This window comes from Macaca mulatta, chromosome 3 (genome assembly GCF_049350105.2).
Source record: "Macaca mulatta isolate MMU2019108-1 chromosome 3, T2T-MMU8v2.0, whole genome shotgun sequence".
Classification (NCBI taxonomy): Eukaryota; Metazoa; Chordata; class Mammalia; order Primates; family Cercopithecidae; genus Macaca; species Macaca mulatta.
The window spans coordinates 198559592-198583264 of NC_133408.1; the positions used below are offsets into that span (position 1 = coordinate 198559592).

General features: G+C 47.5%; 1 protein-coding gene across 9 annotated transcripts in view; it reads right to left on the reverse strand.

Moving 5' to 3' along the window:
* Positions 1-23673, reverse strand: part of VIPR2 (vasoactive intestinal peptide receptor 2) — a 112068-nt gene that overhangs the window by 81952 nt on the left and 6443 nt on the right. Inside the window, exons 1-2 of one of the 9 annotated variants that reach the window (XM_077997843.1) lie at positions 3328-5471; positions 3033-3108 (exon numbers count right to left, since the gene is read on the reverse strand). The exons of 5 other annotated variants lie outside the window; for them this stretch is intronic. In XM_077997843.1, coding sequence (XP_077853969.1) covers positions 3033-3108; positions 3328-3573 — 322 coding nt within the window. In that variant the 5' untranslated portion in view covers positions 3574-5471. Of the gene's footprint in view, positions 1-3032; positions 3109-3327; positions 5483-23673 lie in introns of those variants that run through there. 3 more of the 9 variants (XM_077997844.1, XM_077997847.1, XM_077997850.1) reach the window with 3 other exon arrangements.

Sequence of the window (23673 nt, forward strand, 5' to 3'; positions counted from 1 at the left end):
GCTGCTTTAAATTGCAACAGAGATACTAAATTCATACCACATCAAACTGTCTTTGCATTACAGTAGGATTTGATTCAAATGTCTAGAGCTTGTCATCTGATCCCTTCAATGTCTAGGTAAAGCCTTTCGTTCATTTGTTCCTTTATTGAACCGCACGTGAGGGAACAGAGCTAGAAGCTGTCAGGATGTGAGGACGTGGACTGGAGGGTGTCAGGACCCCGAGGCTGAGCTAGCAGCCGGAAGTGCAGCCGGAAGTGCAGCGGGAAGCGCAGCCACAGTGCGGGGGCGCACGCGTGGCACAGGCTGCAACCTCCCGGCAACAGCCGCCAGGAGGGAATGTAGGAGTTTCCCCCTCAGCTTCTCAACCTCACGGAAAGGACACCCAAAAATTTGAAAGGGCAGCACCAAGAGATGTCCCTACGGCCTTCCAGACAGAAGCAACTGTGTTAAACAGCCAGGCAGAGCACGGGGAGATGCGAGAGACAGGCCATCGGTGTCCCCCGCACTGGCACGGGCGGAGGACGCTGCAGGGAACCGCGTCCAGGTGGAGTCCCGGGCTCTGAGACTGCAGCCTCCTGGAGGCTGGGCCACGCACCTACCTGGGACCGGCCCGGCCGAGAACCCCGACTGTGAGGAGGAGGCTCATGGGGCCTACCTGGGACTGGACCCCGCCGAGAGCCCCGACTGTGAGGAGGAGGCTCACAGCGCCTACCTGGGACCGGCCCGGCCGAGAGCCCTGACTGTGAGGAGGAGGCTCACAGCGCCTGCCTGGGACTGGCTCTGTCTGTGAGGAGGCGGCTCAAGGGACCTACCTGGGACCGGATCTCGACTGTGAGGAGGAGACTCACGGCACCTTCCTGGAGCCAGATCCCCGCCCGAGGACCCCGACTGTGTGAGCAGGCGGCTTACAGTGCCTGCCTGGGGCCAGACCCCAGCCCGAGGATCCCATCTGGGCAAGGAGGGGGACTCCAGAGGGAGTGGCTCTAGGAGACAAAAATGGAACCCTGAGACCACCTCATGAGTGCAGTGTCTTGAGAGTGTTTTGCTGTTGCTGTTCTGGCCCGAGGTTTGATGCCTAATTATTTACAGGTAGGTGAAAAACCCAGCAACAGAAAAACGAGGAAAAGCATAAAGTTCTGAAGAAAGGAAATGCGGAATATTATGTGGCTCAACTGTGATGGCAATAATGTACACCAGCAATGTGAGGTGAGTCCATCAGGAGGCTGGCGGGATGATAAATTATGCTTGGGTGATGAGAACGGCACAGGAGAGAGAGATCTTTATTCTTGTTAGAAATCTAATGGACACTGACGTAAATTGGGAGGAAGAAAGAAAAGAAACAGGAGCATAAGTATGTTGTTTAGAAATAAAATAAATACCAGAGAAGAGATGAAAGAGATGCTGCCATAGGGCTGAGAACTGGGGAATGAGGAGGGGCTGAGGAGGGGCCAGAGACTATAATCTTTATTCAGCCTTGTAGTATCATTTGCCTTTTACAACTTTACAAATGCCCTGTTTGTTGAAAACTAGCATTTAAAGTGTATCATAATATTAAGATACCCATTTTTAAACGTTTACATTTTTAAGAAACATTGTGCTGGCCAAAGCAAAATAGCGCGTGAACAGGCCATCAGTTCAGTGTCGGACATAAGTGATTCAAATTCAGCACAGCGAATTTGGGAGAGGCAGCGAAAATTCGGGAGAGGCAACAAGTCCTTCTGTAGGAGTGTGCGCGGAGTCACAGGATGGCATGGGAGGAGAAGGGGAGGCAGGCAGGGGCCACCCCCGAGAGAAGCACAGCCACGTGGAGACGCCTGTTCGTTTGGAAAGCAGTGGGCAGCCGAGATTTCATGAAACAAAGAATTTGCGATGAAGGTAGTGAGAAACAAACAAAAGTGCTCAGATAAGGCAGTCAGGGAAATGGGACTTGTTAAGCTCTGGTGGCAACCTAGGTTTTCGAGATGGTGATCATAAAATCAAAGGTCGCTCTGAAAAGTGGAAAATGTTTGTATCAATAGACTCTGAAAAGTTACTTGGTGAAATTCAGTGACCATTTCTAACTTATTTAAAGCCCTAAATAAAAGAGTAAAATAATGAGACTCCCTTAACATCACAGAGAATATTTGTTAAAAATAGCAAGCCCTAAGCCAGGCACCGTGGTAAGTGCCTGCAGTCCCAGCCACCCAGGAGGCTGAGGCAGGAGGATCGCTTGAGCCCAGGAGCTTGAGTTCAGCCTGGGTGACTGAGTGAGGCCTTGTCTCAAAGAAAAGAAAAGAGGAAAGAAAAAAAAAAAAAGAAAGAGAGAGGGTGAGAGAAAGAGAAAGGAAGAAGAAGGGAGGGAAGGGGAGGGAAGAAGAAAGAGAAAGAAAGAAAGAGCAAATATTAGACATGTTTAAACACAATTGTACAACTGAGGAGCCAGGTTGGGTACTTGCAATCCATTATTCAACAGTGTGTTGTAAGTTTCAGCTAAAACAGCAGATAAAAGAAAATGAACTAAGAGGTACAAACTGGTAAAAAAGTAGAGAAAAAACTCTAGAACTGTACTTTCTGTATGGCAACCACTAGTCTCACATGGCCATTTAAATGAAAGCTAATTAAAATGAGATGCAGTTAAAGGTTTGGTTCCTCAGTTGCACCCTCCACATTTGAATGTTCCACAGCGGAACATGGCTAGTAGCCATCACACCGGCATTTCCACTACCATGGGAAATTCTACTCGACAGCACTGTCTAGGGTCAGAGTTAGACAAATGCAACACAAACCCAGCAAACCTGTCTCACAAATCAGGAAGCAAAGAGAGAGAGAAGAGAGCAATGAAACCCTTTGGCTCGCACACCAAGGCAGAAGCTCAGAAGAGCCGCTTCTCTGGGTCATTTGTCTTCAGCTAAAATGTCCCACATAAATAATCCAAAACACTTATGAATCAATATAAATGATAAAGTTGTTTCACTTATCACCCCAATTTTCGTCTTTCAAAACTTGGCAGAGGGGTAGAGAAGGAGCCTCCTCTGATCTCAGCAGCCTCTCACCTGAAGTGATGACCAGGGCCTTGCGGGCAAGCCTGGCTGAAACAGGACTGCAGTCTGTCTGCTTTGGGCATCTCACCTTAATTAAAACACAGCAAAGTGTCACCACTAGTGCTTAGAATGCGTCACCAAAGCCCCTGAGCTCAGGCTTGCTGGCTGGGTCACCCCTTTGCCTTTTCAGATCGTGCCCCTGACGTGCTGCCTGCAACCTCCAAGGTCAGGGTGCTGGGACTGGAGGAACTCAGGCTGGCAAAGCTGGTGTCCGAACTGCCCCACACCCTATAGCTGCCCTTCTCACCTCCGATTCTGCTGCTGCTTCCAGTCTTTCCTGAGCACACAAGTCAGCTTCCTGGGGCCACGTGCTTCCTTTCATATACCAGCTTAGGCTGCGTTTAGCTAAGTAATCAGGCAGCAGGTGTGAGGCATCAATTCGTTTGTAAACAGCAAGATCTCCCAGGGCTGCTGTGAGCTCCTCCCATCCCATGCACACCAGCTCCACCCACTGGAGATGGGGTCTTGTCCCTACCCTGCTGTGTGGCCCCATGACCTGTGCTGACCACTCGGACTGACAGGCTCTGCTCCCTTCTGGAAGGTGGTCATCATGGAAGGGTCGGAGCCGTTGGTGGGAGCCCCAGTTGGAGAGGCTGCAGGGAGAAGGGAGGCTTAGGCACCTGCTGAATGTAGGGAAGGAACAGCTTGGGTGACGTGGGCAGAACCTTCTGGGCCAACCTCAGAGCCTTGGGAGGAGCCAACTACTAATTTTGAAGCCAAGTTTCAGGAGATTTGTGCCATAGCCACAAGTAACCGGGAGCAAATCTTCCTGGGAAGTACACAGCTGGTGGAGTAGAGTCACATGGGCCCTCCAGAGGGCCCCGCAGTGGGTTGGCACCAGCATGGTCAGTGCCCGCATGGTCAATGCATTCAGGGAAGCAAGTGGGCCGAGTGGGCAGTGACCGATGGTCAGTCACAGGGGCCGGTCAGGGAGCTGGAAGCTTTCAGGCCATGAATGACTTCTCGATGTCGACTGGCAGTGGTGGCTTCCTAACTTTTTGCTTGAAAATCAGCTTAGTCTCCTAAAAAAGACATTGTAGACTGAGTGGTTCCGAAAAACTGACCCTGCGACGGTGCAGCCTTCTGACTTTTCTGAGGCTTCACAGCATCTTCAACGAAATACACCGGGTTTGGGAAAGGCTGCTGCAAGAACAGGTTCTTACCAGTATGCTGGGAATTCCTCCAGGTGGAATTCTGAGGGACACAGCAGTAACTCAGTTATGTGACACTTTCCAGCCAAAGGGGAGAGTGCACCCAGTGGGGAGGAACCTACAGGAACCTGCAGTCCTGTCATATCAAAGACGCTGCCTTCTCTGCAGAGACTCCCTAGGAAGTCCTGGCTCTTACAGATGACGTTACAGGTGTTACTTTGAGTTCTGGATTTGGATTTATTTTCTCATTATTTCAATTTCAATGACAGAAACATCAATTAAATTTCAAGGGACTCTCACGACATGCTCCCCCTTATCTAGGAAATGACTTTTACATATATTCCATTTTGTCCTCCCAGCAAAATGGAAGAAGAAGAAGAGCCCCTGAAGAAGGCGAGAGCCCCAGTGTGATTGTCCCCTTTGTATGGCCTGTGAACAGACAGGATAACAGTGAGCACATCACACATGGTGCCACACCACGCAAAGGCAATGCAGGGCGTCACATTGGAGGTGGGGCTGCACCTGCTGACCTGAGTCATGGACACAGACGGGTGCAACTCCAGTTGTCACCTACACCATGCTTGCCATGCAGCTTATGCTCTCTTTGGACAATGGGCAGCTCTGGGAGGTGGTGCCCTAGATCTTCTCATGGTTCCCCCACACCCTCCTTCCTTCTTCAGTCACCTGCCCCTACCCCACATGCAACTCCACAGAGGGTGGCAGCTGAGGGTGGATGGCCCAGGAGGCCCGAGTCATGGGAGGCCACCCTACTGCTGTCATCAGTGACCACAAAGTGTCAGCAGGACTGGGAGGAGGGGCATGAGAGCTGAAGATGCTTCATCCCATCAGGAGTGGGGAGCAGTTCTAGGGACCAGCGAGTCAGAAAAGGAAAGCTGAGAAGCGAAGCCTCCTGAGACTGGCCATCGGCTCAGATCACAGCTTGCCTCCAACACATTGAGGAGCAAATAATTCGAATCACATCCTCCAATCAAGAAAGCTTGATTTATGTCTCAAGTGACAACAAATCTTCCTCCAGAATCTGGGCAGAGCAGGAAGTCCCAGCTGGTTCTCACGGGGAGCTCAGAGAGGCCGGGGGCATCACAGTCATCGAATACTCCCCTTGTACGGCAAATAACGGGCTGAAGGATGAGTCTCTCTCTTCCTGCAGGGGGCTGCTGAAGTCCTTGTGACCACTCCTTCCGAAAGTGGGTGTTTAAATACCTTCCCAGCCTCATGTCTGAGTGGCTGAGTTCTCTGCAATCCTCACCGCTTCTGCCCCAAACGGTAACAGTCAGGATTCTTCCTGGAGATAGCCGTGAGGAAAAGGCCCGCAGGAGGAACTCTGATTGCCTGGTTGTGATGGAGTGTGCTGCTGGATACCATTTTCTGTGTCTCAAGGAGCTGCATGTGAAAGCAGTCAGCCTGGTCCATCTCAGGGAATGAGCTTAAAACACGGGTCCCGATGAGCAAGACCAAGGTGGGAGAACAGCATCCACCTCCCCTGCCTCCTGATCCAGCCTCTTCTTGTGCAGTGCTTCCAGCTTCAGTGGGTGTTTACGGTTAATGAGATGGAGGGGAAGGAAGAGAGAAATGGAAACGTAGCTGTCATTCAATGGCAGGCGTGAGCCGGGCTCCACTGGCCCCTCTCTTCCAGCCCAGACAGAGATGCATGATCAGGTCCAAGTTCTTTCATTATAGAAAGTGACTTTTCTTCTTACTTTAAGAGAAACCAGAAAAACAGTCCTTCTTGTACTGTGGTGATTCTTTGTATAAAATCTGCTGTGACCAGAACAACATGGTATTTTGGTCTGGGGTGGTTCAGTCCAGACTCATATTAAACATCCCTGAATGGGAAAACAATTTTGTGTTTTTCTCACTGTATTTGTCATTCTCCTCAGCTGTCTCTTAAATAAGGAGCAGCCTTCTACCAGGGAGAAGAGCAGGCAAGGATGCCTGGTGCGGAGGGTCGTCCAGGAGGCAGCAAAGCAAGGCTGGACGGTCCCCCGTGGAGTGCTCACCAAGGAGGGACTGCCCACCGCACCTGGACCCCTCCCAGGCCACGAAGGCGGGGATAGAGGGGGCCACCGCGAAGTCTCATCACACCAGGCTGCCCTGGGCCACCAGGATTCTTTTACAGGAAACAGCCTAGAACTTTTCATATCTAAGGTGACAATACACATGCCTCATTTAAATATATCTTTAAGATTCCAAGCATTTTTCCAGATGTAAATTTTCAAATTAGGAAGGTAATCTCTGCCCGCTGGGAACATGTTCCAACACAACACAGCACAGGCAGAAGAGTGAAGGCCTCACGTCGGCGCCACTGAGTAGTAACAGGCTAGTGTGCAGCCTGGGCGGCAGGTGCAGCTGTGCAGGCTCCGTCTCTGCGTCCCACTGCAGCCATTTAGGACGGGTAAGAGGCTGGGCCTTGTCGCTTGTCACCTCCGTGAGCAGGTGCCTCTGTCCCTAGTATTTCTGGCTACTCTTTGAAAATTCATTTTCTAACCATCCTAGTTTAAGGTATGATTTGGTTTCCTTATTTAATACACTTAGCTCCAAACTTAAAACATTTAAGCTTGGATTTAAACAGGGGCCATCCAGCCCTACTTTGCTGCCTCCTGGCTGACCCTCTGCACCAGGCATCCTTGCCTGCTTTTTAAGTTTGGACTTAAACATTAAAGTTTGGAGCTAAACATTATTAAATAAACTTTGGGGCAGAAACCTGCATGGGAAGAGGGGAGGCCTCTCCTTCCTACGCCCAGGGTGTGAGGGGCTGGAGGGGAGGGTGGGAGACTGCCCCTGACCTGCTCCAGAGGCCTGGTCACCTCCCTCCCTCCCTCCCTCCAGGCTGCTGTTCTGATTCCTCCTTCCTTGTCCTGCTGGGCAGACTCTGACACAGCCCCAGGCCAGCTCCTTCTGAACGAGGCGTCTCCCAGGGCTCCATTTACCTAGGAGAGGTTTTCCTCCCAGTCCTCTCTCTCCACAGGGGACGGGGGAGAGGCACGGCATTCCGAGGGCAGAGGTAACTATCAGGACACCACTTCTGAGTCCAGCAACGTCAGGGACTTGCTTGGGAAAAGGACCTCCCTGCTTAGGGTCATAATGAATCTGAGACCCCAGGAGTTCATTTTGACACACTGTTACACATGCTTAGGTACACGTGCATGGGATACACAGAAGTTATGTATGATTTCTTTTTACAAAAATATGATATTATACATGTGGAAATCTTCCTTGCTTTCCCACTTAATATATCATGCATATTTTTCATGTTATTCATGTAGAATGCCATCATTTTTAATGGCTGTATAACATTCCACAGTACAACCATAACACAGTTAAATGCCCCATTTGTAATCCTCAATATCCACAATGTTTATGATACAAACAAATGGCAATGAAATAATTGTCTGATAGGAAATCTAGTTATTCAGTATTTAATAAGGGCCAAAAATGCTTGAAGTTTTATCCTGTCCTTTTAAAAGGAATTATGGTTCTTTCCCAGTCAATGAAGAAAAGCCCTTCTTTACTGCAAATGCTCATTAATGATGTGTAGAGAATTATTAGAATTGGAGAAGTCAACATGGTTTAACCTCCAAAGACAACTGATTGGATATGAATCATTGACAGATACGGAAGCCAAGACGTGACAAGTTGTTGAACCAGAGCTTAGACCACTGTGCTGGCAACTTCACAGGTGATCCTCCAGCCCCCCTTTGACTCCCTATGAAGGGAAAGAGATGCTTTTATGCGTGGAGTTCTGGAGGTCACTTCCTAACCAGGTGACAAAGAGCATAATAGGAGGTCAAGGGGCACGACGGATGGCAGGATCGTGAGGTCAAGGGGCATGACGGGCAGCAGGACTGCACACTCGGAGATGCACCGGCAGGCTCACAGTGTCCCCAGACGTCTTCCTCCCGAAAGCCTTGGACCTGAATCTAATCAAGCCTTTAGCATCAAATTCTAGTTCAAAGGAACCACAGGGAACAGAGGAAGAATTCAACACCAAAAGGAAATGCTGAGGCAGAATGTGAGCTGGTTAGGGGACAGACCTGCCTGTTAAAACGCCTCCATTGTCAGGAGCCTCGGGCATGGTTTCCCAAAATATGCCCTCTAGAGTCTGTAAACACAGTGGGACCAAATGCAGCAAAATGTTGCCGAATCCAGGCCATGGAATGTGAGTATTCCACATACTCTTCTAACACCACGATTATATAAACTTTCAAACATTCAGAACGGAGCCAGCATTACTGTTGGAAAAATGCTCGTTAAGGTGAGAACGAAGACCAGGGTTCCTTTACCTGCAGAGTCCTGTCTGGCTCTGGAAAAGCAGGAGCTCACGGAATCCTGAGCCCTCGAGTGAGCAAGGCACCTGGGGGGCTGTGATGGGAAGCTGCTGGCTCATCCAGCAAAGCTAGCCAGCCCCTCCCATGGGGACCCCGAGGTCATGCACCAAAGGCTACAAAAACAGAACTGAGGTGGTGCCTGGCTGGTGGCAGAGATGAGGCTCCAGGGGCAAGTGTGCTCCCACCGGCATCTCTCTTTGGGGTCTGGAAGTCATCTCCTGAACCACTGCTCTCTTGCTTCTGCGGAGCTCACCTGCTCTCCCGGGAAGAGACTGAACTGGATAAAAATAGGCCCAGCAACAAAGGAGAGTGAATGCTGTCACCTCACTTTCTGCCATTGGGTGGGTCTGAAGGGTGCTGGCTGTGTTTCTGAGTCCCTGAAACTATTGTGAAAGCACAGGTCACGTAAAGGTGCAGGGCACACCTGTGAGCCTTTGTGCCTTCTCTGGAAAGACAGCTGCTGAGCAAGGAGGTTTCCATCTGAGCTCTAAAATGCAGATGTAACGGAGTTTCTAGAAAAAACAATTATCTTCATTTTGGCCATCAAAGTCATTGATCCTCTACACCTATTATCAGTTTAAAGGACTAACAGCTTGATGGAATGATTCACCAGTTGAGGTGGGAAAATCTTTTTTTTAACTTTTATTTTAGGTTCTGGGGTACATGTCCAGATTTGTTATACAGGTAAACTCGTGTCATGGGAGTTTGTTGTACAGACTGTTTCATTGCCCAGGTATTAAACCCAGTATTCAGTAGTTATCTTTTCTGCTCCTCTCCCTCCAACTGGGGGAAGACCCCAGTGTTGACCGGGCACGGTGGCTCACACCTGTAATCCCAGTACTTTGGGAGGCCAAGGTGGGCAGATCACAAGGTCAAGAGATTGAGACCATCCTGGCTAACATGGTGAAACCCTGTCTGTCTCTACTAAAAATACAAAAATTAGCTGGGTGTGGTGGCGTGCACTTGTGGTCCCAGCTACTCAGGAGGCTGAGGCAGGAGAACCGCTTGAACCCGGGAGGCAGAAGTTGCAGTGAGCCAAGGTCGCACCACTGCACTCCAGCCTGGCGACAGAGCAAGACTCTGTAAAAAAGAAAAAAAAAAAAAAAAAAGAAGAAGAAGAAGAAGAAGACCCCAGTGTCTGTTTCCTTCTTTGTGTTCATGAGTTCTCATCATTTAGCTCCCACTTATAAGTGATAATGTGTAGTATTTGGTTTTCTGTTCCTGCGTTAGTTTGCTAAGCAAAATGGCCTCTAGCTCCATCTATGTTCCTACAAAAGACATGACCTGGTTCTTTTTTATGGCTGCATAGTATTCCATGGTGTATATGTACCACACTTTCTTTGTCCGGTCTGTTACCGATCAGCGTTAAGACTGATTTCATGTCTTTGCTATTGTGAATGGAGCTGCAGTGAACATTCATGTGTATGTGTCTTTATGGTAGAATGATTTATATTCCTCTTCATATATACCCTGTAATGGGATTGCTGGGTCAAATGGTAGTTCTGTTTTTACGTCTTTGAGGAATTGCCAGTCTTCCACAATGGTTGAACTAATTTACACTCCCTCCAACAGTGTATATGTATTCCCTTTTCTCTGCAATCTTGCCAGCATCTGTTATTTTTTTACTTTTTAGCAATAGCCATTCTGACTGGTGTGAGATGGTATCTCATTATGGTATGGATTTGCATTTCTCTAATGATCAGTGATGTTGACCTTTTTCCCATATGCTTGTTGGTTGCATGTATGTTTTCTTTTGAAAAATGTCTGCTCATGTCCTTTGCCCACTCTTTAATGAGTTGTTTTTCTCTTGTAAATTTGTTTGAGTTTCTTATAGATGCTGGATATTAGACCTTTGTCAGGTGCATAGTTGCAAATGTTCTCTCCCATTCTGGAGGTTGTCTGTTTACTCTGTTGATAGTTTCTTTTGCTGTGCAGAAGCTCTTTAGTTTAATTAGACTCCATTTGTCGATTTTTGCTTTTGTTGCAATTGCTTTTGGTGTCTTTGTTATGAAATCTTTTTCCATTCCTGTGTTCAGGATGCTATTGCCTAGGTTGTCTTCCAGGTCTTTTATAGTTTGGGGTTTTACATTTAAGTCTTTAACCATCTTGAGTTGATTTTTGTATATGGTGTAAGGAATGAGTCCAGCTTCAGTCTTCTACATATGACTAGCCAGTTATCCCAGCACCATTTATTGAATAGGAAGTCTTTTCCCTATTGCTTATTTTTGTCAGGCTTGTTGAAGATCAGATGGTAATAGGTGTGCAGCCTTATTTCTGGGTTCTCTACTCTGTTCCATTGGTTTATGTGCCTGTTTTTCTACCACTACCATGCTGTTTTGGTTATGGTAGCCCTGTAGTATAGTTTCAGGTAGGGTAATGTGATGCCTCCAGCTTTCTTCTTTTTGCTTAGGATTGCCTTAGCTATGTGGGCTCTTTTTTGGTTCCATATGAATTTTAAAATAGTTTTTTTCTAGTTCTGTGAAGAATGCCGTTAGTAGTTTGATAGGAATAGCACTGAATCTATAAATTGCTTTGGGCAGTATGGCCATTTTAATGATATTGATTCTTTCTATCCATGAGCAGGGAAGGTTTTTCCATTTGTTTGTATCATCTCTGATTTATTTGAGCAATGTTTTATAATTCTCACTGTAGAGATCTTTCACCTCCCTGGTTAGCTGTATTTCTAAGTATTTTATTCTTTTTGTGGCAATTGTGAATGGGACTGCCTTCCTGATTTGGCTCTTAGCTTGGCTGTTGTTGGTGTATAGAAATGCTAGTGATTTCTGTTCATGGATTTTGTATCCTAAAACTTTGCTGAAGTGGTTTATCAGCTGAAGGAGCTTTTGGGCTGAGACTATAGGGTTTTCTAGATGTAGAATCATGTCGTCTGCAAACGGGGATAGGTTGACTTCCTCTCTTCCTATTTGGATGCACTTTATTTTTTTCTCTTGCCTGACTGCCCTGGCTAGGACTTCCAATAGCATGTTGAATAGGAGTGATGAGAGAGGGCATCTGAAAATCATTTTTTAAAAAATGCTTTGTCCTCTGTGAACCATGGCCATTTGCTCTGACCTGAATCATCCCAGACCAGACAAACTGACCCCTACTTGCTGATCTTGCAAAGCCAATTGGCATCCATGCCTACGGGGAGGACACAGTCTTTCCTGCAGTGTAAGATGTTCTTGGCCAGTCCGCAGGGTCCCTGAGTGAGGAGGACACGTGGAACTGTGGTTCTTTCCTCACTTTAGACTGGACCAGTGGGTGCCCAGGACTGGAAAGGCCACAGAGCTGGTCCAAGGCAGCCTGACCCTCTGGTTACTCTCAGAGTCTCGGAAATCAGCCCCTCCTGCAGCAGCTGTCCACCTCAGTTCACCACCAAATTATCTAGTATATTCTAGGGCCAGAATCTGGCTACTTGTGATTTCTATCCCCAGCTCTAGTTCTGCTTTCTGGAGCCTTCAAGGGGCCACTGCAGTTATGATTGGCAGCAGTTTAGCATGATTTCTATCCCTGCCTTACTTTGACTTTCTGCTTAGAGACCCTTCAAAATAACACCATTCCTGGACACCTGGTGTCAGCCTGGGCACTCAGGGTCATCATTTCCCAGCCACCCAGCTGACCATGCAGAGCAAAGGCCCCACGGTGTCCATCTTCAGAGCTCAGGGGCTCATAGTTGAGAGGTGGACGTTTCCTCGGAGCCACTGCCAGCATCCCTGCCCACCTCTTCAGGGAGCAGTCGTACAGAGACCCTCAGTGTTCTAGTAGCTCCATTCCAGGACCTTCTTGTCTTAGTGTTTACGGTTAAACAAAGCTCCAGAGTGAAGCTGATGAAACAATGCAGGAAGCTGGATGCGACACCACCCAGGTCCAGATTTCACAAACCTGTGGAACGTGAACTTGAGGGCTCTCGTAAACAAACCTTCCCTGCATCTGGAGATTCTGAAACGGTGGCCCACACTGCCAGACTCCTGAAATCTCCCTGTCAGTGAATGCTGCCTGTGCAGGTGGCCAATTACAAAATATCTTGTTACTCTCAGTCCTACAGGATCTCAGTTATTCTAACACAAACAGTGATTATACAAATCTACCAAATGAAGGCTTCTGTCTTTCTTTTTGTTCTGAGGATGCATGTTTACATCATTTGTTCTTAAAATATTTGCAAGTGATATGAGGGCTACATCTATGCATTCGCTAAGCTGGGTATGATGCCAAATGCCATTTTAGAAATGCTGCAATTAAGAACGATGACAATAATTGCTTTTGGCAGAAATAGAGAGGGAAGAGCCTTTGGAGGGAAATACCCAAAGCAATTACCTGTCAAAACTAATAAAAGGGGCATGCCCTGGAATGCACGGAGCACAGAAATGAGAATGTACTCTTCTCAGGAGACAATTGGCAGAGGTGTGAGATGGCCACACGCTGGGAAGGGCATTAGCTGCAGCCGAGAACTGAGGGACTAACTGCAGAGATAATCTGAGAACGGGCTCTGGGCACGACAGTAACCCTACCATCCACAGAGGCAGAAACCAGGCAATACACCGTCCAACCAGCAGGCTGCTCTTGATGATCCAGCACGGTTTTCAGGTAAGTTTCTTCTACTTGGTAGTAACGAGCATTCATTTCTCCAGCAAACGTTTACTGAACATCTGCTGCACTGCCATGCACTGTACTATGGGCGGGATCACCTGCCACTGTGCAGGGCTCCCTGACCAGGGCTTTTCTTGCCAGAAAGGATGGTAAAGCTTAACCCTGCAAACACAGCCTTGATGTGGAAATTTGCTCCTAACATCCCCCTGGCTGGCAAGAGTCGGCTTCTGGTCCCTGAGAGAAACAGCTAAGACAGGAGGAGACAATGCCCCACAGCACAGCGTGGCCTCCAAATGTGTTTAGAATGCTGCAGAGGACATTTTACAGCAAGCCGGGTTTTTTTCAGACGACTCAGATACGCTGACATTCTGTCTAATTAGTGCGCGGCACACATCCCACCCTCAACAGCCTGATGGTGAACTACAGACTGTGTCGGGAAACGCCATCTCCTGGGACACCGCCCTTAGGTGGCACCTGGAAATTGGATCACAGCAGAATTCTGAATTTCAGAAACAGCGGTTTCATTCTGGGTTGGGGTTCAGGTGGATTCCACAGGCAGGGGCCACATTCTGGTACCTGAACAAACATTAAACCCACGACTCCAAATCCAGAAATAACCAAAACTATTAAATGAACAAGAAGATTTTTCAAAGTAACGTATATAGGTCCAGACAGAACCTATGCATTTTTAAGAATGTGCTGAATCCAATACAACCCAAACATCCAAGTATGCTCCAAATGGAGCCTGAGTCAGTCCAATCCATGTGGTTGGGATCCCTGCTCAGCCATCTCTGCCTAAAGAGAAAGAATCATTGCAAATGCCTCAGAGGTGGGAGTCTCTCCCACACCTGCAGGGTCCTTGGGGCCCTCAGCTTCACACTGACAGCGGCACTGAGTAAACGCATGTGGGCATCAGGAAAACAGATGTGTGTGCTAATTCGTCTGCAAAATGCCTGAACTCTTCCCCTTCCAGATGTTTGCTGTTATTACCTTCATGGACAGCCAGTGTTTCCTTCCATGTCAAATATTCTCAAACCCTTCCCCCGAACTCCTGCCATGGCTCGGGATGCTGCTGGGGCCACAGGGGCTTAGGGCTGGGACCACACGAGACCTGCCTTAGGGTGAACATTCAAGGCCTCAAAGCATGGGGAGTCCTGCTGTGCTATTCCAAGGACAATCTTCCATAGATTTATGACCAGGACTTGCGTCTCCTCCCGGGTCATCCGAGAACACACATCCACAGCGCCAGGACAAATCGCCCACCTCCGCCTTGCAGCAAGGCCTGACCATGGGTCTCAGCATTGGGACTTGTGTCTCTTCCCGGGTCATCCCAGAACACACATCCACAGTGCCAGGACAAACCGCCCGCCCCCACCTTGCAACAGGGCCTGACCATGGGTCTCAGCAGGAATGGAGCCAGGTGAGGACACCTGGTACTGGTCTCTCCTTCAGGCTCCTGCTGCCTCTGCCCCCGCGGGACCTGACGGGGATGAGGGGACACCATCCCAGCTTAGTCAGGGCCAGCAGCTGTGCCCAGGGGCCACAGAACAGCCGGCCGTGGTGTGGGACAGCTGCTGGGCCCTGGGACGTCTGCCTCATCCACACCCTGGGACCCAGCTCTCATGACCTCACAGTCCCATCCTCTCCCAACCCCTGACCACCCTGGAGCAGTTCTGAGCCTGCAGTGGTCTCCTCATGCCCCCAGGCACCTGTTGGCACCAGAACCCACCTTCTGTCCCCCAGATGACTGAGGTCCTAACAACTGTGCAAAAACCTCTGCGCACCCCTGGCCACTCCCCTCCTGCCTCGGGCCTCCCACCTGCGTGCTGGGACCCCTTCACCCTCTCTCCAGCAGCCTTGGCAGTCCCCACCAGAGGCACTTTCCTCGCCTCTGACCCCCCTTCTTTACTCTCCCTGAAATTTCAGGAGGAGATCCCCTGCCGTCCTGCAGCCTGGGTCCTGCCCTGAGGCCTGGCTCTGGCTCCACTGATCCTTGGAGGTGGCTCCTGGAGCTGCCCTTCCCACACTTACCACAAGGGCATCTCCGTCTCCCACCTGGAGGAACTCGATCAATGAGCTTCCTCATTTCCAGGAATGCCCTAATTCCTTCCAGAAATGACTGCTCCATGGACCTTCCTGAAACACAGCTCACACGCAAACCCCACTTCTCAGGAGCCTTCAGTGCTCTCAGCTCTGCAGGTTGGGCACGCTGACCACTCTTCTCCCTCAACCGCTCCCTCCTTCCCTCCCTGCAGCTGAGCTCAGGCCTGACACAGGCTTCTTCCACCTGCTGCACACCAAAGCCCACCACCCTTCAAGCTCCAGGGCAAAGCCAGTCCGAGCCCTGGTGTAAATGCACCCCCTCCCTCCTGTGAGCTCCCACAGCACATTTTGGTGCCAGGAGACAGTGGTCTTGGGGGCGACGGCATGTCCGTCTGCAGCTGTAAGAAGAACCCCTGTCACCACCCACCTGGGGGGGACAGGGCCAGGTAACCAGCTTCACACTCCGTCCCCTCAAACTGGCCTCTGTCCTCCCCTCTTGAAACTACTTTCACAAAAATTATAACAGTGAGAAAATGATGGCAGTGAAAGAGTCCTGATTTAACCACCCCCTATCTTGCCTTTAGATGCCCTCAATTATTCCTGGGCTTAGGTCAAGCTAACTTCAGGAGACTTTTAGGTTATGGTTTAAGTGATAAGAGCCCTTCCCCCAAACTCAACCATCTTTGTAAGGCTAATGAGAGACCACCGGGCTAGGGGGAGGACAGCAGCCTGAATTCCGCTAAGGCACAGATATAAATGATTGCCAGTCGTTATTCTGGAAGTCACAAGATATGCAACCTCCCCAATTACCCCTGCAGATGACTTCGCTATTGTGGAACGTAAGATTGGCCTTTTGAGATGTCTTTTCAGGGTTTCTGCATGTCTGACACCATGGCTCCACCTGAACTGGCCAACCACTCCTGTAGCCTCACCCAGAAGTGATTCAGCCCACGGAGGACCATTTCCCACGCCCCTATGATGGCACCCCAGCCAATCAGCAGCAAGCACCATTGCCTAGTGCCCCCATCCCCAAACTACCTTTGAAAAACCCTAGTCTCTGAGCCTTTGATGAGGTTGATTTGAGTAACAACTTGGTCTTCCACATGGCGTGGCCAGCATCACATCAATTAAATTCTTTCTTTACTGCAATGCTGTGTATTGATTGATCTTGCTTGTGCAGTGGGCAGGAAGAACCCAGTGGGTGGTTACATTCTGCACTGGCAAGGAAAGAGCTACAGGTAAGTTACAGATCCTTTAAAAAGCTCTGTTAATAATCTCCTGGGAGGGCAGGAAGGTTGCCTTGAAATTAACTGTCAATTCTGAGCCACAGAAGCATGACCAATGGCAGGATACTTAAGCGGCTGCAGACATCTCAGCATGCTCTGGATGTGGCATCCAAGGCCCAGCATGGCAGTCTCCTCTTCCAGACAGAACACGCTGCCTCCGCCCAGTTCATCTACATGCAGAAACGGAGAGAATGGGGTGGTCTGTGCCAGGGGTGTGATAGGGGAGACTCTAGCCAGTGGAACGAGGAGGGGTCATCAAATCTTAGAAAGAAGAACATGGGGCCCTGCCCTCAAACTTCAGAGAATCGACATAGACCAGAGAAGAGAAAATGCTGATTTCACACAGTGGATGGTGAATAAATGGAAAACCTTATCTCCAGTGTAAAGGCAAACACAAAACTCTCAGGACCCTCAAACTCTTTATGCCAAAGGGAAAGTTGAGGATGGAGGCCAAGTTCATTTCACACTGATCGTGCCAATTACAAGCTTGTCTTCCCAGGTTCAGAATGACAAGATGAGATCAGCCATTTCCTCCACCTACCCAAGATACCTGCAAAACTGATGCTTCCTTTACCCCCTTTCTTTCTTCAAAAGTTCATCTGGTCTGATGTAAAATGCAGATTTACCAGGTACTAACTAAAGTCTCAGCGTGTGGCCATTTGCCTTACTACCTCCTCGCCCCTCTCCCCACAGGACTTTGCCCTTTAAGGACAAGTATAAACGCTAACCCTCCTGAAGACCTCTTCAGAAAAGATAGAGGTGTGTCTGTGACTCATGTTTTTTCTGGATGTGCTGTAAGACTGGCTTAATAAACCTCTTGAAACCTTCATTGAAATCCATGCCTCAGTCACTGATTTTGGTTATCACCAGAGGTGGCTTAAGCTTCTCAAAGTCAAAATGGAGACAACACCTGAAAAATCCCTAAGCAGACACAACCAGTCACGTCTCATAAATTACCTCAACCTTGATTGATTTGCAAACATAAGGGACACTTAACCTGAGCCATTTCTTGTAAATTCCCATTTTAAAGAAGAATAGAACTTAAGCTTAACAACCAGAAGTAGCCAACAAACTTTTAATAACCATATCAATGAGGGACTTTCCAATGGGACAGAACAAATGAGGCAGCTGTGCAAGTGTAACCAAGCCAGCATTCTTTGCTTTACTTCTGTGTTTGTCTATTAAAAACCTCCCCCTCGCATTCCCTCAGGGGAGTTCCTGAACCACCTCGGGTTTGGAGCTGCCTGGTTCATGAACTGTTGCTTGCTCAAGTCAACTCTTTAAACATGTCACTGTGCCTCGGTTTACCTTTTTGACAGTCTGGTGTCAGAAGTGAGATCTGAAGGAGACCCTCGATGATCCCCAGGAGCAGTGAGTAACCAGGCATGGGCAGCCCCCAGGCCACTGCACTTACTGCTCTCCTGCTGCATTTGGTGGCCACAGGATGAGCCCCTCTAGGAGATTGAGCTCCACAACTTGCATCCTGAGCTCTCTGACTCCATGGGAGCAGTTTTGTTCCAGAGCTCAGCCTGGGTCTGACAGGGACTGCACTGGAACCTGGATTGGGATCCAGAGTCAAACTGGGTGTTCTACAGGAACTGGCCTGGGTCTAGTTGGAGGCCTCAGGTAAGAAAAATGTGAGAAAAACAGGGAATTATAGGTTCATCAGAATCCATGGAGTCTGGGACTCCCCATCTGGAACTCCAGCTCATTTTATGTTCAGAAACTACAGACCCAGAACCCGTGGCTTTCTCGAGAAATGGGTGCAGCTCAGGAGGATGACTCAGAGTCACAGTGGCCACAGTGGGAAGTTTATTCCAGACTAAATCATTCACGTACTGGCACATTCAAGAGAAAGGAATCCTGAGTGCCTGCAAAACCACGCAATACATTTTTTGATTGGCATACAGACTGATTTTACACAGAATGACTCCAAAAATACAGCCTCCCTAGAAGAATCTCTACAACACTCGAACAAAACACTATTTTGAGTCTACTAACATTTGATTTCTTGCCTTTTCCATATGAAGATTCTGAAAACCAACTTCCTTACAAATTAAATCCTCCACTGAGCCTGGGGCATCTGCAACAACTAACTCAGATTTTGGCCTTGCACACAACCCTGAGCTATTACAAAAGCAGCCACCTGAAGCTGAAGAGGAGGACTTGTCAACACACCAGTGTCTCCCGGCCACTCCCTAAACATGGCCTGCAGTCCCAATAAGGCTGACCCCGGACAACAGGCAACTATGCCCACAACTCCTCTCTGGAGAAAACTTAATGTCCTTTCTCCCTGCCTTAGAGATACTGAAATCTTTAAAATGCAGGCATCTGGGAAATGACTCATCAGAAGGGAGAAAAAATGGGAACACTGTAGAAAAAAACTGGCAAATGGAAAATCTTAAAGTCCTTTCCATATGTATTAACAAAAGACTTTGGCCATCCAAACAGGTAACTTTATCTGCCAAGAACACAATTTGGACTAACCACTGAGTTTTATATTATTGTACGTGGCACAGGGCTACAATTTGAGAACAGAAGCCAGGAATCTCTGCTTCTGTCTGTTTGGTTATGTACGTCTATATGTATGTATGTTATTTATATGTCACATTATCCTACCTCCCGATATTATTATTAGAAATAACATATAAAAGAGCTGTATTTTACTGGCCTAAAGAAAATTAGGTGCTTGTATAAATCAAATATTTTGTCAGAAAAAAAGGAACTAACCCAATGGTTTTCAAGTTCATATAAGTTGAGTAATCTTTAATAAATAAGAGTATCAATGATTTAGTAGAAATGGACATTCTACCTAGCTGAGCTAGTCAAATAAGCTCATTATTCCTCTTAAAAAATTTGTCAACAAAAAAAGTAACCTGAGATGACAGGTAGTTTGATATTATCTGTTTAAAAACAGTTTCCAAAATCTTTTTGAAAACTTGAAATTCTGAAATTATACTAAGTTAAATTAAATGATATTTGCTACATATCTAGATCATACCCAAATAAGATAAACTACTAAAACACTAATTCCTAAAAAGAAGTTTAAGCTTAAGTATTTTTGGCTTATTATAGAGGAACTGGAGCTACCTGGGTCTGCCAGTAAGCGTGTCCTGTGCTAAGAAAGTACGTGCCATTTAATAACTATGATATCATGTACTTCCTAATTCACAGTGCATATTAATGTCACTAAGGATTAAGAATTTGAATTAACGTGTAATTAAAACCACTAGAAATAAATATCAAAGCAAACAACTGTATATGAAAAATGTACACAGAAAGTAGGATGTGTTTTTAATAAGGAAAAGTATATGAGGTCTGTGTTTAAGGAAAAAGAGAGTACTTTTATCTTAAAGCAAGATGACTGATTGTTCCAGAATGGAAAAGAAGAAAATGAGTAAGACAAAAGCTGGTTGGGTATACACAGTTGCAGAAGGTCTGACAAAAGAAATTTTATGTGTGGTCAAACTTCTAAGATTAGAATGATTTTATTTATAAGTTTCTGTTAAAAAAAAAAAAGCTTAGTAAAGTACTGACACAAAGTGAGTTTGTTTTCTCTCTATTAATAGGACAGTATTTTCTTGAATATTGGTCTTCTCTTAATTACAAAAGTGTTTTTTTTTATGTTTTAAATAATTCTCCTAGAAAACAATGATTTTGTGTTTTATCAGGATAACTTATTAAGCTTCATGCTGTCTTTATTTAGTCTCTGATTAGTTAAGAAAAATGAGTCTTTAATATTAAAAAAGGGCCAGCTGTCAGGGGCTCGCGCCTGTAATCTCAGCACTGTGGGAGGCCAAGGCAGGTGGATCACTTGAGTTTGAGATCAGCCTGGCCAACATGGTGAAACCCTGTCTCTGCCAAAAATACAAAAAATTAGTTGGGCTCAGTGGCACATGCCAGTAATCCCAGCTACTCGGGAGGCTGAGGCAGGAGAACTGCTTCAACCCAGGAGGCGAAAGTTGCAGTGAGCCGAGATCACACCCCTGCACTCCAATCTGGGCAACAGAGTGAGTGAGACTCCATCTCAAAAAATAAATAAAATAAAATAATAAAAATTATATTTAAAAAGGAAAGTTATTTTTTACAATCTGGTGTCTGTTCCATAAAAACCTGCTGGAAAATATTAATAGGAGGAAGCTGGGTGCGGTGACTCACACCTGCAATCCCAGCTCTCTGGGAGGCCAAGGCGGGTGGATCACCTGAGGTCAGGAGTTCGACCAGCCTGGCCAACATGGTGAAATCCCATCTCTACTAAAAATACAGAAATTAGCTGGGCTTGGTGACAGGCGCCTATAATCCTAGCTACTCAGGAGGCTGAGGCAAGAGAATTGCTTGAACCCAGGAGGCGGAGGTTGCAGTGAGCTGAGATCATGCTATTGCACTCCAGCCTGGGTGACAGAGCAAAACTCCATCTCAGAAAAAATAAATAAATGAATAAATAAATGAGAGGATCAGCCAACGCATCAGCAAATGTCAACCGGATGGTTTAATTTCCACTCATCCCACGACACGAGGCAAGCCTCAAACATACAGGCCCTGGCCATGAAGCCTTTGGAGCATCACTGGAACTGGGTATTGACCCAGAAAACTCTACAAAGCTTTGTGACCAAAGAGGTTCAAGTCTCAAGTCCCCTTCAGGAAGAGCTGCAGTCTGCTCAAGTGTCCAAGTTTGCCTCTGTTGCTCATAACAACATACCAGAAACTGGGTAAATTACAAAGGAAAGGCATTTATTTCTTACAGTTATGAGGCTGGACAAGTCAGGGTCGAGTGGCCACAATGGTGAGGGCTTTCCTGCTGGTTGGGACTCCTCATGGTCCCCAGGTGGCACAGGGCATTGTGTAGTGAGGGGGCTGAGCGTGTTGGCCCAGGTCTCTCTTCTTATAATAACACCTCTCTCATGAAAACCCACTAATCTATTAATGGATTAACCCACTTACGAGGGCAGAGCTTCCATGATCCAATCACCTCTTCAAGGCCTGTCTCTCAATACTACCACATTGAGGATCAACTTTCCACCTGAGTATTGAAGGAGATAAATATTCAAACCACAGCACATCAAAAACATGTGAAAGCCAAAGCCACCAAGAATCTGACAGGCCGCACAAAAGCACACATTAATGTCCATCCATAGTGGCCATGTACCCCAGACAAGCACTGCTGCCCAGGAAGAAGCTGAGAGGCCACTGGCCGCACTGAGGAGCTGTGTGTGTGGAGAGCTGCACACTGGCTGTGGGTCTGGTTTCCATTGAGCCAGCCCAGGTCTCTGAGCCTCTCGAGAACCCCTGTGCCAACACAGTCCTTGTGGAAGATCAGGCTGAGCCCAGGAAAAGGAGGAGGCCCGACAGACAACATGCCGTAAAAACCATGGCTCGTAAGTAAAGAATGTGTAATGGGTATATCAATATAAAATCATAAAAAATGAGGCCAGCAGGAATTGTTACTGCTGTGGCCACCTGGAGAAGGAGCAGCCACTCGTCACCAACCCCCACCAGCAGGACAGGAAGCAGCCAGGTTCTGAGGACGTACCTGGGAAGGAGGAGGCAGGTGTGAGAGCCCAAGGATGGAGGAGACAGAGATCAAGGGAGGGGAGTGGAGAGGGCAGAGAGGTGTGCACTGGGAGAGGCCATCGACAGGTGGGAGCTTGCTGCGTCTCGGGTCACCAGCACCAGACTGAGCCCTGACCTCAGAAGGAGGGGTGGGGAGGAAGCTGACTCTGACCCCATCAGCAGCAGCTCACCCCAAGGGGCCGGCCGCCCAGCCCGAATGGCTTCCTGTGACCCACTATGGTCACGTAGGCAACAGCTCTGTTCTTCCCAGACAGGAGAAGCCACTGGTGCACCTCCGAGTGGCTCCTTCACCTGCCGGAAACTGACTTCTCAACCATAAATCCCTTTATGATGCTTAAGATAAGCATTTTATTCAGGGTAAAAATTAATTCAGTGAGAGCTGTTTCCTATAAAAAATAAATGTAAAGACATTACTTTAAAAAAAAATAGAGACAGCTTCTTGCTCTGTTGTCCAGGCTGGAGTGCAGTGGTGCCATCACAGCTCACTGCAGCCTTGAACTCCTGGGCTCAAGCGATCCTCCTGCCTCGGCCTCCTGAGAAGTTGGGACTATAGTGTGTGCCACCACACCAGGTTAATTAAAAAGTTTTTCTGGTGTCTTGCTATGTGAATCAGGCTTGTCTTGAACTCCTGCCTTCAAGTTATCCTCCTGCCTCGATCTCCCAAAGTGCTGGGATTACAGGTGTGAGCCCATTGCACCAGGCCATAAAGACATTACTTTAAGACTATCTCAACCAATAAACAGTTATTAATTATTTAAATATCCAAGACGAGGAAATGACCTTAAGGAGTTTAGAAAATAGAAACAATCTAGTCAAAAAGATCCAAAAGAAAAAAGTGACCAGGCTGTTTATCTCACCAGTCCAAAGAGTAATTTGCACTAGGACAAGGACCTACTTATATCAGAGAGAAAACGGAAAGGAAAGAGATAGGCACCAATTAAGATGCAACTGATGTCTACACCATCAATATTGACATCAGAGGAACCTACTTCTCTGCTCTCTGCCGTGGATTCCAAAACTGCTTGGTTCAGACCTCCCGGAGCATAAGACAGTGACTATTCATTTAGTTTCTTAGCACAGGTCTGACTGGAACGTCTGCTAAGGACCAGGAACAGCGAGCTCCCACCAGAGCTTCAGCTCTCACAGCAGAGACCAGCATCACAGGACAGCTGAGCCGAGACCACAGCGTGAGGTGGAATGCTGCCGTCAGCACAGGCCTTGGACCCCCCAAGGAGGGCCAGGCCCCACATGATGTTGTGGAACCCATTCGTGGACACTGTCTGGTTTCCTCTGACAAAGAGGAACAAGAAAGAAAAGACTAGGTGTAAAATGGGATGTGATTAAGTATATTCCACGTGACACAACCGTCACAGGAATGAGAAAGTAGGCAAAAATCATGTCATTTGGTCATAGGAGATGATGATTCCAATTTTATATTAGTGGCTTGAAGTTAACCCTCAAATGCTGGTGAAATATTTTATTCCCACCAACAAAGCAGTCACTAGAACATTGTTTGTAGTAGCAAAGCACTGTCAACTACCTAAAAGTCCATGGACCTGGGAGAGACTAAAGAAACACATTAGAATACTATAGCAGCTCTTAAATAGAA